This window comes from Anneissia japonica, unplaced genomic scaffold (genome assembly GCF_011630105.1).
Source record: "Anneissia japonica isolate Jap-2015-1 unplaced genomic scaffold, ASM1163010v1 scaffold640_len1575945_cov177, whole genome shotgun sequence".
NCBI lineage: Eukaryota > Metazoa > Echinodermata > Crinoidea > Comatulida > Comatulidae > Anneissia > Anneissia japonica.
The window spans coordinates 557,167-571,785 of record NW_022684376.1 but is presented as its reverse complement, the minus strand read 5'-3'; the positions used below and the strand labels follow the sequence as shown (position 1 = coordinate 571,785).

The 14,619-nt window shown below is 32.4% G+C and overlaps 2 protein-coding genes across 2 annotated transcripts in view; one reads left to right on the top strand and one right to left on the bottom strand.

Moving 5' to 3' along the window:
• The window catches only part of LOC117104888, a gene marked incomplete in the record, with an annotated part of 5,577 nt that extends 4,571 nt beyond the window's left edge, over positions 1–1,006 (top strand). Inside the window, 2 exon segments of the mRNA XM_033245786.1 lie at positions 1–104; positions 620–1,006. Of these exon segments, the coding sequence (XP_033101677.1) occupies positions 1–104; positions 620–850 (335 nt within the window).
• A 5,359-nt stretch (positions 1,007–6,365) lies between these two features.
• The window catches only part of LOC117105511 (UPF0577 protein KIAA1324-like), a 20,981-nt gene continuing 12,727 nt past the window's right edge, over positions 6,366–14,619 (bottom strand). The window contains exons 14-20 of the mRNA XM_033246676.1: positions 14,381–14,490; positions 13,781–13,900; positions 12,697–12,945; positions 11,584–11,733; positions 10,948–11,119; positions 9,872–9,924; positions 6,366–7,282 (exon numbers count right to left, since the gene is read on the bottom strand). Of these exons, the coding sequence (XP_033102567.1) occupies positions 9,877–9,924; positions 10,948–11,119; positions 11,584–11,733; positions 12,697–12,945; positions 13,781–13,900; positions 14,381–14,490 (849 nt within the window). The 3' untranslated portion in view covers positions 6,366–7,282; positions 9,872–9,876. The remainder of the gene's footprint in view (positions 7,283–9,871; positions 9,925–10,947; positions 11,120–11,583; positions 11,734–12,696; positions 12,946–13,780; positions 13,901–14,380; positions 14,491–14,619) is intronic.

The following is a 14,619-nucleotide window of genomic DNA, read 5'->3' as shown; positions in this document are numbered from 1 at the left end:
GGGTAGCACCAGGTTTTGACGACATTCCAGCTTTAGTTCGTATAGTTAGTCGGGGTCCAGTAAACAGCCCCCGTTCAGATATTAGTGCAATGGAATTATTTGGAGTAAGTTTTGCTTTAATTTTTTTTTTTAAACTAATAGTTGAGTCACAGGGGAAGATTAAAAAACAGGGGCTGAAAAAAGGGGACATTACCATTTCATGTCATTTATTTTGTCTTAAACTTGGGGAGACAGGATAACCAAAAGTATACTAAAATACTGTCAAGTGGCTCTCGAAACTGGTAGAAAAACGGAAACATAAAATTGGTAAAATTACTCAAAAAAATTATAAAAATGTAAAAAAGACCAAAAAAGTGAAAGAGCAAATACACAGAACAGATGTTTTTTTTTTTTTTTTTGGTCATTGGTTTACCTGTGTCTCTTTAAGCGGGTTAGAAACATATTGTTAAGCTCGGAGGGTCTAGGAAATAAATTAAAAACTGGAATACACAACCTAATGATCTTACAGTGTTCTCATCGCTGTTGGTCGCTATACTAAATTATTGTATTGTAATACTATTTTATATTTCTGAGATTTAATTGATAGTCTTTAAGGAAAAATTTACTTTTGCTTCTCCAGGCTTCCAATGTTAACATTGATCCGTTTAACGTGATACAGTACATTGAAAATTCTGTGAAGAAACGAAGTGTTGTTGAACAGAAGGAAGAACATGAGGAACAAAAGGACGTACAAAAAGAAAATAAAGAGAAATCAGAAGAATTGAACAAAGTAGAGAGTAAAGAAAAAAGCAGGGAAAACAACTTGGACATAAATGAAAATCTGGAGTTGGAGATAAAAGATCAAAACTGATTAATTGAATTTCTAAGCAATGTTTTTTTTTTATACTAAGCAATATTATATAAATAATGAACGTGTTTTATTGGCGCATTGCGCCAATAAAAAACTTTCATTATTTGTTTTATAACACACCTAAAATAGATTCTTGTCATTTGATATTTTATGAAAAAAATCTACCTTTTTTCCGAATGGAGATTCTTGTCATTTTGATATTTTATTTTATTTTATTTTTTTTAAATTTCAATGAAATGTATTTATATTTATTATTTGATAATTTGAAAATCTTTTATTATATCCATTATACAAGTTTATTTCATTTTTTACATATTTAGGCCTACCATCTGACTTTAAATACAATGAATTATAAAAGGGTTTTCTTAAAATTATATATATTTTTAAGATGTTCATTTTTAGGTTTCACCACAGAAGGTACTTAATGGATTAGCTATAGATGTATTGTCCCATGCAAACAAAATAAATATAATTTTTGAAATTAATTTAAAATTATCAACTTGAACATAGAAATTAGTGTACCTAAATAATTTTAACCCTTAATTTAACAGCGGAAAATAATAACAATTCCTGTCACTGGACGTGTTTTAATAATATTATTTTTATTACTATCCAGTATAAAAATTATGGTACACATTTTTTTAAATTCAATAATTTCTATGAGCCTGAAGTTAATAATTTGTATGTTACTGCAAAATGAGCAAGTTAATTCCAAAATTATTTCTCATGATTTTTTTGTCATTTCCAGGGGACACTACATCTTTAAATACTACATTTTATGCGTATATATTTTTAAGTGCACTTGACCTTGTAGTGTTTTTTTCCATAATGAAGTTTAAAAACTTTAAAATGTACTGGTAGTTAACCAGTTTTAAGTACAGTAGTAATATGCATATCTCCTTTCACTACCGTATTTACTCGCGCGACGAGGCTTAAAATAGCAAATTAAAATTGAAAAACAGGGGGTTGTCTTATAAGAGCGACACACAAGTTTTAGTTTTTCTAAATCATGATCATGTTCGTCTTTTGTGGAGATTGTCCATGACATACAAATTTACCACTGCAATGAAGTTAATATGAATGAATGCAATTTTATATACGGGAAAATAAAATTTTGGTGAACATTTAAAATCTCATAAAATGATATTATTTGAAGATTAGCCCTGCGTTTGGCTCAGTTTAAGCAACCTACCTTTTATCACACAGGGGACACTTTTTTCGTTCCCGGAGGTGTCCTCTTAATAGGGGTTATATGTAAAACAATTCAGTAGTTAAAATATTCTTTTGTATGAACCCTTTTAAAGATGTTTGGTGTCTGTAGATACAAAAATTGATTTAATTTTAACTAAACTGTAAATTTTGTATTCACTATTTTACCTTATCAAATCGATTTATCTGTATGTCAGGGAAACAAATTTTCAGTTTATAGTGAAGTAATAATTATTTTTATCAATTTATTCTGGATTGCATTACAAGTTGTTTTACATTTATACAAATAATGTGGACATTACTTATAATTTCTATAAAGATTAGTATTTATTTTATTTCAGATATGTATGCCTATATATGGGCATGATGTTCTATTGAACCCATATACAGTATGGGCATGATGTCATATTAAAACTGTATAATGGACAATTTTAGGACATTTTTTTACTGATAAACAATGAAATAATGCAATAATACAGCAAAGAGAAACAGCTAAAATCTAGATGTTGGGCAATGTTGAAGTAGTCAGTGACTGGTAGGAAGGCATTTGATTTTGCGCAGCGTGCAGAGGTTAGTGATTCTATCAAGAGAGTGGAGGATGTTCAGTGTTGTGCATGTTTGCCAAATTATAATCCAAAGACCAGAGAGTAAATAATTTGAAAGGTGCTTTGAAATTCCACTGGATTATGACACGTGCTATAAATAAGTACTAGTTTTTTTTAAATTTAATTTTAATTAAACTAATTTGAAGATATACTCACATGGATTTTATAGGGTGAGTTTTTGTTCAGACTTGGTATAGAGCCATCAAATACTGTATACTGGATAAGGAACCCTAGTGAAGTACAGGTATTATACAGTATACAATTATCAAAACCATTTTTACATGTATTGTCAATTAAGTGAATAAACTTAAAAATTAATGCAGTGAATAATTTTGTGAACAATTATTAAGTGATGAACAATCAGGATAGCAAGATGCCACACCAGAAAATTTTGGTTAGACATCGACATCTCATTATTCATTCGTCCAATTTCATTTAACAACAGGCAGGGGACTGTTGAGAGCACTGCTTTAAAAAGCATGACAGTCTGAGCGAGGTGGGAGTGAACCCCTGGTGCCGCCAGCATATCTAATGACTAAAGGATACATGCGAGACTTCCACAAAAACACATTGTAATACAAATATACAGTTACTGTAGTCATACTGTAGTTAGTTTGTTAAGTACAGACCTCTCAAGGGTCTCACACTGGCATGCTTGAGATTTCTTCTGGATTTGCTTGAAAATTGGAATTTTTTGAAAATTAAGCGCGAGGTCACAAAACCTTAAAGAAAATACAGTCAAGTTTCGATATAACATACACCTTTACAGTAAAAACATTGATACAAAGTGCCACTTTGATATCCCATTTTAGTTTTTTTCAGTTTACGCTAAGGCAGCGTCAAACACTGACGATTGCTACTGGATCGCTGGCGCGATAGTCGTGTTTGTACATGTTGTATGCTTGTTTTGAGAAAATAGCAAATTAAAAAAAAAAAATTTGATGAAATGGTGGAATGTATGAGAATATATAGGCTTCGTGTGAGGCAGCGAGGTCAAAGTTAAATGCGTGTGACTCCCGCAAGACACAATATTGTATAAAAGTTAAGCCACATTTCTTGTTTTTTTTCTTCTTGAAAAGTTTATTGATAGTGAAAGTTAACAAAAAGAACACACAACGCAAATGAGCAGTTTTGAAATATAAATTAGAATAATTTCAACCAGACTTTACAATCATGCAAACAACACATATTATCTATATTAGCAAGTGTATTCACAAATGGATGGGGCATCTAAGAGTGGAGCTGTAGCTTGGTTAAGACAGGTCCATATCCAAGATTGCCATGGAGGTTGGAGGAGGGGGGTTTAATAATGGGCCAACTGAAGTATACTAGAATCACTTTCATCTTCACACAATGACTTTAGACCCTTGCTAAAAAGTTGGTACAATTGATATGCAAGCACTGAAGAGGGGTGGATCCAGAATTTTTCAAAAGTATTACACACTCTGTACGCACTGGAAAAGATCCTGAACAAAATTCTTGACCATTGCATTACAACTCCACTCCTAAAGCCTTGTATGAGTTTATTATAGAGTATCACATACAGTAGTGTACAAGTAGTTAGTCATCAGAAGTATGAAGTAAAAATAAATTTAAAAAAATGAAGGCACACAGAAAAAAATGATTATCACTTCCGCCCGCGTAAAACATTTAGGAAATATTGATGCGGGAATAATATTTTTTTTTTTGCCGCATCATTTATTTTAACAGTGGGCTAATCGGATATTGTTACACACATTTCAAAAATAAAACTTGCGCTGCTAAAAATAACTTGTTACATCATGCATTACAAGTGGCCGGTCTTCACTTGCAATGGGTTCGATTGTTTGGATTGGTTGTTGGTGGGCAAAAAACAACCTACAACATCCAGATCCCACCCTCATCAATTTAAAAAAAAAAAGAGTGATAATCTATTGATTTTTTTCTATGTGCCCTTAAATGCACGATAGAAATCGAATTACGGGATTAATGTGCTCATTTCTTAACAGCAGGAATCACAGGATTAATAACTGTGAGTCAACCAAAAATATGATGAGTGCAGTCTGAGAGATCAAACATAAGCTCTGAACACACTACCACCTGTGATATGTCCATATATGGGAGAGTTCAGATATCATCATCATCATGACCATATATGGCCAAATCACAGATATTTGCTGCAGAAAATTTAAGCAGGGACAGAGCATTATACTGTAGTTTCAATGGTATTTTATGTTAATCTATTAATTGCAAGTTGAATATTAGTCAAATAAGGCTCCCATCCCAAAACCGGCATAATCTCAGTGATTGTTAAACTTAAATAATAATATAATTATAGAGCAAATTTGAATACCAATCCAGTGGCAGCTCTAGGATACATTTTCAGGGAGGACAGGGGGGCCTTGAGCTTGTATGCCCAAGGAAGGGGAGGCTTTGGCTTTTCAACTGCCCAATGGGCTCGGCCGGTGGTGTGGGGGGGGGGGACTTGACTTGTCCGATAGTGGGGCTTAATCCACTTCCATCGCTGGTGCCGTCACTGTAACAAGTCCGTCTTGTTCACTCTTTTAAAATCCTTTTTAATATTTGTCTCTCTGCTTCAATGTTTTGTATTAAATTTGTTAGTTTTAGGTGTCTTTTTAATGCTTAATTGACTAGTTTTTGGTGTCTTTTTCTTACATTGCAATGTGCAATATATCTTTCTTTGTGAAAGTTTGCTCAATTTAGCTATTGGCTACAAAGTAAATCTAGTTTGTTGTAGTTCAATAAAATCCTTGAATTGAATTGAGAATAGCGTAGGAATGTGGAAGTATTGTATGTATACTTTAGTACAGAGGAGCTACAATACTTTTACCAATAACTTGGGCAATAGCAAGTCAATTCCAAAAATGACCCATCATTTTAAAGCTTACAATTTGGAGATAAGAATATATTAAAGTCAATTTTCATATTTTTGGTGACTCATGCTGGTGTTGGGATGGCACGCCTCAAATACTATTATATTAACACAGCTGCATAGTGTTTGGTGTCTGTTGCATACAAAAATCAGTTTGATGATGTGATTTGATGGATGATAAAACAAGATTACTTAATTTAAGGATATTTTTTCACATTCTAAAATTCTCTATCCCCACTGTCACCGATTCTAACAAGTTTTTTTTAAATAAAGCTATTAAAGATTAATAGAATTATAAATATGAGGAAAAACAAATCACAAAAATGAATACAAATTTGATATAAATTTGAACACAAAATCAATTAGTATTATCACAATTACATTTTTAATTTGATAGCAATTTTAGAAAAAAAAAAATTATAAACAACAATTGAAAGCATCGATATTAGAAATACATTTCCTATAAATTCTGGCAAAGAACCAAAATAAAATTGCACAAAATTACAACCACATACCATACTCATTAAACAAACTGGCCCTTGCATCATATACAAACACAACCCAAATACCAAATTTAATCAATATCTTACAATCATTAATCTAATTAAATTATCTGCCAGTATACGTGCTGAAATGTAAAGTTATATTAAACCTAATGGAAAGACAGAGGAATAATAATACTGTAAATAATAACATTATTATAACTTCTACAAAAAGCAATGGGCAAATCACCAGTAATTTCTCACATAAAAACTTGATTGTGCAAACAGAGCTTGGCTTAGATAAGTGTTTGTGGTCCATGTTTGTGAGTAAAAATGGAGCCTCATTCTCTACTTTTCCATTTTATTATTTTGGCCCTGAGCCCATTGAAAGTAGTTACTTATACAGAAATCTTCCAAGTTATAAAATTCTATTTAAGTCGATTTTGAATTGCACTGTTTATCATATCCTGTTAAGAAAAAAAGGCATTTTAGAACTGCACAAAATATAAGAAATTTTAAAAGTGATCACATATAATTTTCAGTAATAAACACATAAAGATGGAATGCATAAATATGGTGATTAAAGTAATTATCACCGTGTATGGATAAATATACCAGTCTCTAGTTAATATTAATTATTTATATAATATGCAAATATATGCAAACATATGCAAATGTATACAGAATAATAAATATCTTTATCAAATGTATAACTCTTCTTTAAGTAATCTTAAGATAATGTAAGAATTTGATGACAAAAAGTAAGTGTAAAGAAATTTGTGTCTAAATAGAAACTGAAAAAAATGTAAAAATAAAATAATGATTGTCCTATAAACAGAACCTATGCAGTATGAAGTGTATAAGTTAGAGGTTTCGCTTACTGACACCTGCCCAGAATCATAATACAAATTTTATTTTAAAAAAATCTCAATTTCTATGAATATGTATTACTATAAGACTATGAAATAATGATAAAAAGAAGTAACTAAAACAAAAATAAACCTGATGTTGGTATAAAACAAAACCATGGCATAATATGCGTAATCATTTACCGGCATAAAAAAACAATAAAGCCACAATTCCAATATGCTGTCAATCTCCTACTGCTTTGCGTAGTAAAATGTAGAAACGATCCTTGAAGGCAACCCATCCAGCACAAAACATGTATGTATTTTGTGGAAAATATAACCTAAATGTTGACATTTTCAATTGGTTTGGACCCACCGAAGCTCAAAGGGTGCAGAGGCATTTTAAGATCATCATCCTGGAAAGAAAATGTTTAGTAATTAAAAAACTTTTTCAAGCGAGTGCTAAATTTTAATGATGTGTACAGTACGTAGGTGGTTGAAGGGGTGCTGTGTCATTGTCATTGTTGACAAAAGTAGATGGAGGATATTACCAAAGAGTACAGAATGGCAACAAGCTCCAACTTTCTTCATTTTGCATGCACACAATGAAACGAAAAAAAAAGTACTACCATTAGATGGGGCAGGGGGAGGTGCTCTATAACAATTTGATAAGAATTTCGAACAGGCACTCTTTAGGCAAGATTTTTTTATTCCATACTTATTTTTTTAAAGATTATTGGAGAAAGGCGGAATAAGAATAAAATTAAAATTCTGTTTTCTTTTTTAGCAAATAGTTTTGCCAAAAAGATCCAGACGGAGAAGAAAATAAAAATAAAATTTCATTGGTAATTGTAAAATAAGATTAGTTAAATCAATATTTGCACTCAGCAGGTTAGCTAAACAAGGTATAATAACAAGTCTCGCCTTACATGCTGTGCGCCATGTTTCATACGAACAACTTTTACGCATCTACTTTTATGAAAGACGCCCACCCAGTCAATGGTAGAATTTTTCGAGATAAAACTTCATTTCAAAGAAACCCGACAGTTGAACCTCTGGCCATTCTATTCTCTTTAATATTACCCTCTAAACATATGCTGTAGGTTGTTTACTTCAGTAAAAGCCACAGAGTGAGCTTGCATTATGTACCAGAGCTTACAGTACTGTAAAGCCGTCCAGACTATCAAATTTTGCTCGAGCAACATACGTGACATGCCTAAATATGGTCATATTGACATCATGACCATATAGGCACATCATGAATAAATATAGGCACATCATGAATAAATATAGGCACATCATAAATAAACATAGGCATACATTAGTTATTTATTAAAGAAAATTTGAGTCTTGACTAAGCTTAAGCGAAATTTACTAAGAATCATCTAAGGTTGTGTGCTGTGTGCGTATATGGTATGCAAGTACTGTTACTCCAGTAGACACACATCAAAGCTCGCAAGTAAGCAGAAAACATAGCCTTCAGATGACCTCCCTTTTTCCAAAAGATAACTACGTACCTACAAATAATTGCACAAAACAAGATTCTCACCATATCTTGTGTAAATTACTTTTTAGTACAAATATCATTTTAAGGGTTAGAATTTTGAAAATACTTGTTAAATAAAATAATTAGGGCAAAAACAATACAAACGATGCGATGAGATAGAGCAATTGTGCTTTTAGTTGCTTTGCTAGAGTTTGTTTTCTTCCTGTTTTCTTGGTTAGCATCAGGATGATTAATAACAATATTCAGTGACTTAACATATAAATATTAAATGATAAATACTCTTTAATACAAATTATATCAAAATATGGAAGGATTAATGTTAGCAATTTAAAAACAGGAACATAACATAAAGTTGCAAAGCAACAAGAAGTTGAAAAAAAATATGTTTAACACATGCTCAAAGTAAATTTATTGATGATAATTTAATTGACAAATGTTAACAAAAAAAAAAGCAATATTTAACTAAATAAATCATTCCAAAACACTTTGATCACTCTAAAACCAAAATAAATACAAACTTTAAATAAATGTAAACATTCACAAAAATACAAAAAAATCATAAACCTGAAGTAACTAACATAAAAAGCATCAGATTAGCAAAGGATAAGACCTATAGCCAAGGAGACAGATACGCTTCCGAAGCCCAGTTCAAAATGCCCCAAAGAAAACACTCAAAATGTGGATAGAATCAAACGGAAAGGCCTCCAATATAGAAATATATTATTATTATTATTATTATTATTATTATTATTATTATTATTATTATTATTATTTTTAAAATTAAAGTATAATGTTTTCTATAGATTTCCGTTCTAATTTTACATTGTACATTGTTTCTATTTTATGTAGAGAGGTTCCCACTTTTGTGTTGTGCCCTTGACCCATGGTTCCCTCTTGACTTTATTGTCGAATTTGTAATAAATAAATAAATATCAATCAATAAATCTATTGTTTTTGTTGTTCAGTGTGCCCCTTGGCTAAAAATTTGTCCCCTGGGTAGTTCCTCTGTGTCCCTTGTGGATAAAATCACTATAAAACCAAATATATTTACCTTAAAAATAGAGACAAATTTATGTTAGTGTATGCTGAAATTGTCAAATAATGAACTATATGTAACCTGAATAAATATTAATAAAGATGGAGAATGAAAAAATAAAAGAAAACTCTTTACCAAACAATAAAAAATAATAAACACAAATAAGGACGAAAAAAGTTGCCAATTCAAATAAAAATAATGATTTACCAATTAAACAAAACAAAGATGTAATTGTAGGCAAGCTCCAGTATTCCATGCAAAATCATTTTCTTTGTAATTACAAAATAAAAACACTACCTAGAGATTATGAATTGAAATTCTAAGTAAATTATATGCATAGACACAAAAAAAAAAAAATGAAGCATGCACAAAGGATCAGAAGTAAAGCAGAAAACTGACAAATAAAATAAACACAAAAGACCGGAGGATAATATCGGATGGAAGCATGCTGTGTGAACCTACTTGATTTAATTTCTGGGAAGGAGTTTATTCTGCATAGAAGAGAATTCCAAATCCTATGGTTCACGTGAAATGCGAGGGGGAAAAAAAAATAACCATCAAGATAATGATTAATAATACGCAACAAATTCAAACTGAAAACAATTTGATGTTCGCAAAATATAGGACTTAATATTAAATAAAAAGAAAAAATAATAGCCAGGAAAGTTATTTGTTTTTATGATTAAAATTTGAATAAAAAATGTTATGAGAAATTAATACCTTTAGAGCATTATACTATATTAATAGTATAACACTAAATTAAATATAGGTGTATGTTGACACAATAGTTTGTTAATTATATTAAATAGTCCAAAACATATCCTTTTTCATAGATTTCTATGCACTCAGAATTGGAATAATGCTAGATGTACCTCCCTGGCCTAGGTTGTCAGCCAAGGTTCAATGTGGTCCAAAAACATAAAAATGTTATGTCAGTATTTATATAGCGCATTACACAACTAAAGGGCATAATTATTCCATTAATTGGAACAATGCCTATGAAACACTAACTTGGCTTCCTGATTATTCCATAACTTTCATGCACTGGCATTTGTACCCACTTTCAAATACTCCTGGGTGGTGAGACAACATGGAAAAAGTAACTTGCCCAAAGGAAGAGGGTTTGAACCGTTTCCACCTAAATTAAATGTCTACTGATGTTGATGCAGACAATGATTTTTGGTTGGATCGTTTATGAAATAGCATACAAACAATTTTGCAGGACCCTGTAGATAGCCTAGAGTGAATAACAGTTTTCTATGTTCACTTTGTTACAAACCTTATATACAGTACATAAACAAATGATTAAAGTCATACATTATAGCATGTTAATGCTCATGCTAAGCCACTTTATAAAGTTCCTAAACCATCATTATCATTTTATTATTAAATACATTTCAAAAAAATGTTCAGCCCTAATAGATGTATAAGTTAAATATTTGACCAATTTGTTTTTGCACCATATGCCAACCCCTTTTTACTCTTGTTTTCAAAATCTTGGATGTGCCCTTAACTACTTTCTGTGAAGTTAAACTAACCTTGTCTGAGGATGAAGAGCCAAATGATTTTAACTTGCTGAAGAAGGAAGAAGACTTGCCGTCCTCAAAGATTACGTTATCTTCCTCCTCATCTTCACCAATAGCACACGTTTCTGCTGCAGGCAACTCTCCACTAGCTGACGCTACCAATTTCTGGTATTTGTATTCAAGTCTAGTTGGTACAGAAAAAGAGATATATCTTTAAAGAAAAGCAATGCTGGAAGGCATGGGAATGATATCTTAAAGATTGTTGATTTTTTTAAAGTCCAGGACTGTGTATACACAAAATTAATACAAACATCATTTGGGGTGAAGTAGTGAATTCTACTTTCCAAGGTGTTGGATAATTGGGACTGGCTCCCGATGTGAAGCGGAGGTAGGAAGTCCCAATCAACGAACAGGAATGAAGTTATTAACAGCTTGGTGGTTAAGGTGCTTGCCTTTAAATCCCAGGGTCCTGGATTCAATCACTGTCACAGCAGGATTTTTTCTCGTGACTAACTTGTCTCTGTAAATCTCATTACGAGACTTAAACCCGACACTCATTTCCCCCGGCAGTCATTGGCCGATGCGATTCTATGGGGAAGGAGCGACCGTATGGAATAGCCTCAATATAAATACTAAAGAAAAACTTACTTCTTGTTTTGCTTCCAGACAACTATAACAACGGCAATGAGAACAAATAAGGAGAACACAAATCCAGCAACGGCCAGTTGCCCATACCACGGAATCAGACTACAGGATTTTGTAATTGGTTCTGGTAGAGGAACACCTTTAAGGCACACTCTAAAAAACACAAACACATCACAGAAATTAACAACTTTTAAGTAAAGTAGGTTCAAAAATTCAAAATTATTATTATCCAGTTAAAAAAAATTCTTATTTGTAATACATGCCTTGCCAATAAAATTACAAAGCTACAACCATATCACCATATCACATCTCAACACCATTATTGCCATCAGCATTACCATCTCTACAACAATCAACACCAACTTAACAACCATCATCACCATTTACAAAAATAGGCTCCAAGCGAGAACGTTTGTCTATGCGCTATACTGCCTTACTGTCCAGGTATTATGTTTACTACCAATAAAGTACCCAAATGGGGATTCGGTTATAAAGAATGTGTGGTGTTTTTTACTGTAGTGACTTTTTAGTGAACTTTCTAGGACAGGTCTTATCTAGCTTTCTGTGTTCATGTCAATTCAGTATGGCATCATATTTCGTAGACTTGCTTTTCATTTTTATCTTTAGCTCATGACCCATTCCATCATTTCTCGCTCTTACAGGATTAACTGCCAGATGATAACATAGTGTCTATGCCTTCGAGGGAGCACAGACACAAAAACATTATCACTATTGCCACAAGGATACTCACCATCTGGATAAACACCATTTCCACAACTATAATTACCACCATTTCAAACATCATCACTTTCAAATCTATCTATTATAGCTTATTTGTATGAATGTTATTGTAACAAACAATCTGCAAGTGGGTGTATTTAGTATATTAGAAATTCAGAACGAATCAATGACATACTGATGCGAGTTTGTATATGTTATTGATACAGTGCACTGCTTAAATGAAATAACACCATTATCACCACCTCTACAACCAGCATTATCAAAATCATCTATTTCATTATTACAATCATAATCTATTCTCGTTACCTAATCATGTGAACTAATTTTTATCACCATTATCATAAATAACATCCTCATAATCTTATTTATACTGACCTAGTGCTGTTCCAAACATAGTGTGTCACCTGCTTTCCCCCGGAGCATTCTCCCTTAATAGCGTAGTAATCAGCCTCTATGCATTCGGGGCAAGCAGCTGCCGTCTGCCACAAAAAGTGGAATGTGCATCCGTCACATGTGCCACCGGGACAATCTTTGGGAAGCTGTATATGTCCGGCACCGAGAGCATTCTGGTCGCATCTCAAGGTAAGCACAGTGGAACGTCCATTGCTGCATGCCTTGGTGGATCTGAAAGTAATTATCATAGAACAATGTTAATAATTGGGAATAAAATAAATTATGAACAGCTCAAGCTTATTAAATATAAACCATTATAATGTACTTACATACCGCATATATTTCAATCAAGTCAAGCTTTGAAAGCAGGTGTCTTATAAAACATCAATCACACTACATTAATATTAGTATTCTCTTGAAGACTGATTTGCTGGAATTTTGCTGGAATAAACAGCTTCCAGCCATGTTACATATAGTAAGCACTCATAGTATAGTAACCACTCATGGTACAGTAAGAACTCATGGTACATACAGTAAATACTTATGGTAGCTACAGTAAGCACTTATGGTACATACAGTAAGCAACCAACCAACCATAGTACATACAGTAAGCACTAATGGTGCACACAGTACATGCAGTAAGCACTCATGGTACATACAATGAGCAATCATGGTACATACAGTAAGCACTATTAAATGGTACACCCAGTATTGCACTCATGGTACATACAGTGAGCAATCATGGTACATACAGTAAGCACTCATTGTACATACATTAAACACTCATGGTACATGCAGTAAGCACTCATGGTACATGCAGTAAGCAATAATGGTATAACCAGTAAGCACTCATGGTACATACAGTAAGTACTCACGGTACATGCAGTAAGTACTCATGGTACATGCAGTAAGTACTCATGGTACACACAGTAACCAATCATGGTACATGCAGTAAGCACTCATGGTACACCCAGTAAACACTCATGGTAAATGCAGTAAGCACTCATGGTACACACATTAAGTACTCATGTTACAGTAAGCACTAATGATACAGTAAAGTACTTACTCAGAAGAATGGTAGTAGAAGTTGAGGTCTTCAGCACCGTTATCACTTTCATAAAATACTGAAGTAGAGACACCTGTCAACCCTTTGTCATCATTCAAACCAAGCAGTTGATCACCAATACTAAAAATGGAACAGAAATTATTATAATAGAAATTCTAATGCAGTAGAAACCTTCAATTACGAACCCCGATTTAACGAATTCCCGATTTTACGAACGTAAAATCAAGTTGATGACACCATAAAAGGTAAAGCGAAAAATTTTAAATAATATAAAAAATCCGCTCGAATTGTAACTGTTATTAGCATGCACACAACACAACATACCACACTATACAGTTACTATGTAATTCTCAAGTGAAGGAGGCCCTCTAACGGGCCTCTTCAAATTCGGTGTTTTTTATGGCATCACACATGTGCATGTGACAAATGTTACTTCTATTTTAAACATCGTTTTCAGCTTTAAAAGTCAACATGGTGCTTGATTGTTTTATTGAATGATCAATATATATAATAAAGTATCTAAAGGTGTCTTACAAAGGTTAATATATAACATACCTAAAATCTAAGCAATATCATATTATAATATTTTTGGTTATTTACCTGATGGGCTGAGCTGATAAAGTTGTGGTCTTGCCTTCTCTTGTGGGGGAAGGAATGATAGTGGAACGGCAAATTAAAGACTTCAAATCGTCATTAAAATCTTCAGTTTCCTATTTAATGCAGAGAAAACCCAAATATAAAATGTAAATGTATTTTCATAAAGAAAAATATGGCCCAAACAGGACTAATAATACAAAAAATATAAAAATAATATATACAATGTGTGTACACAATTATAT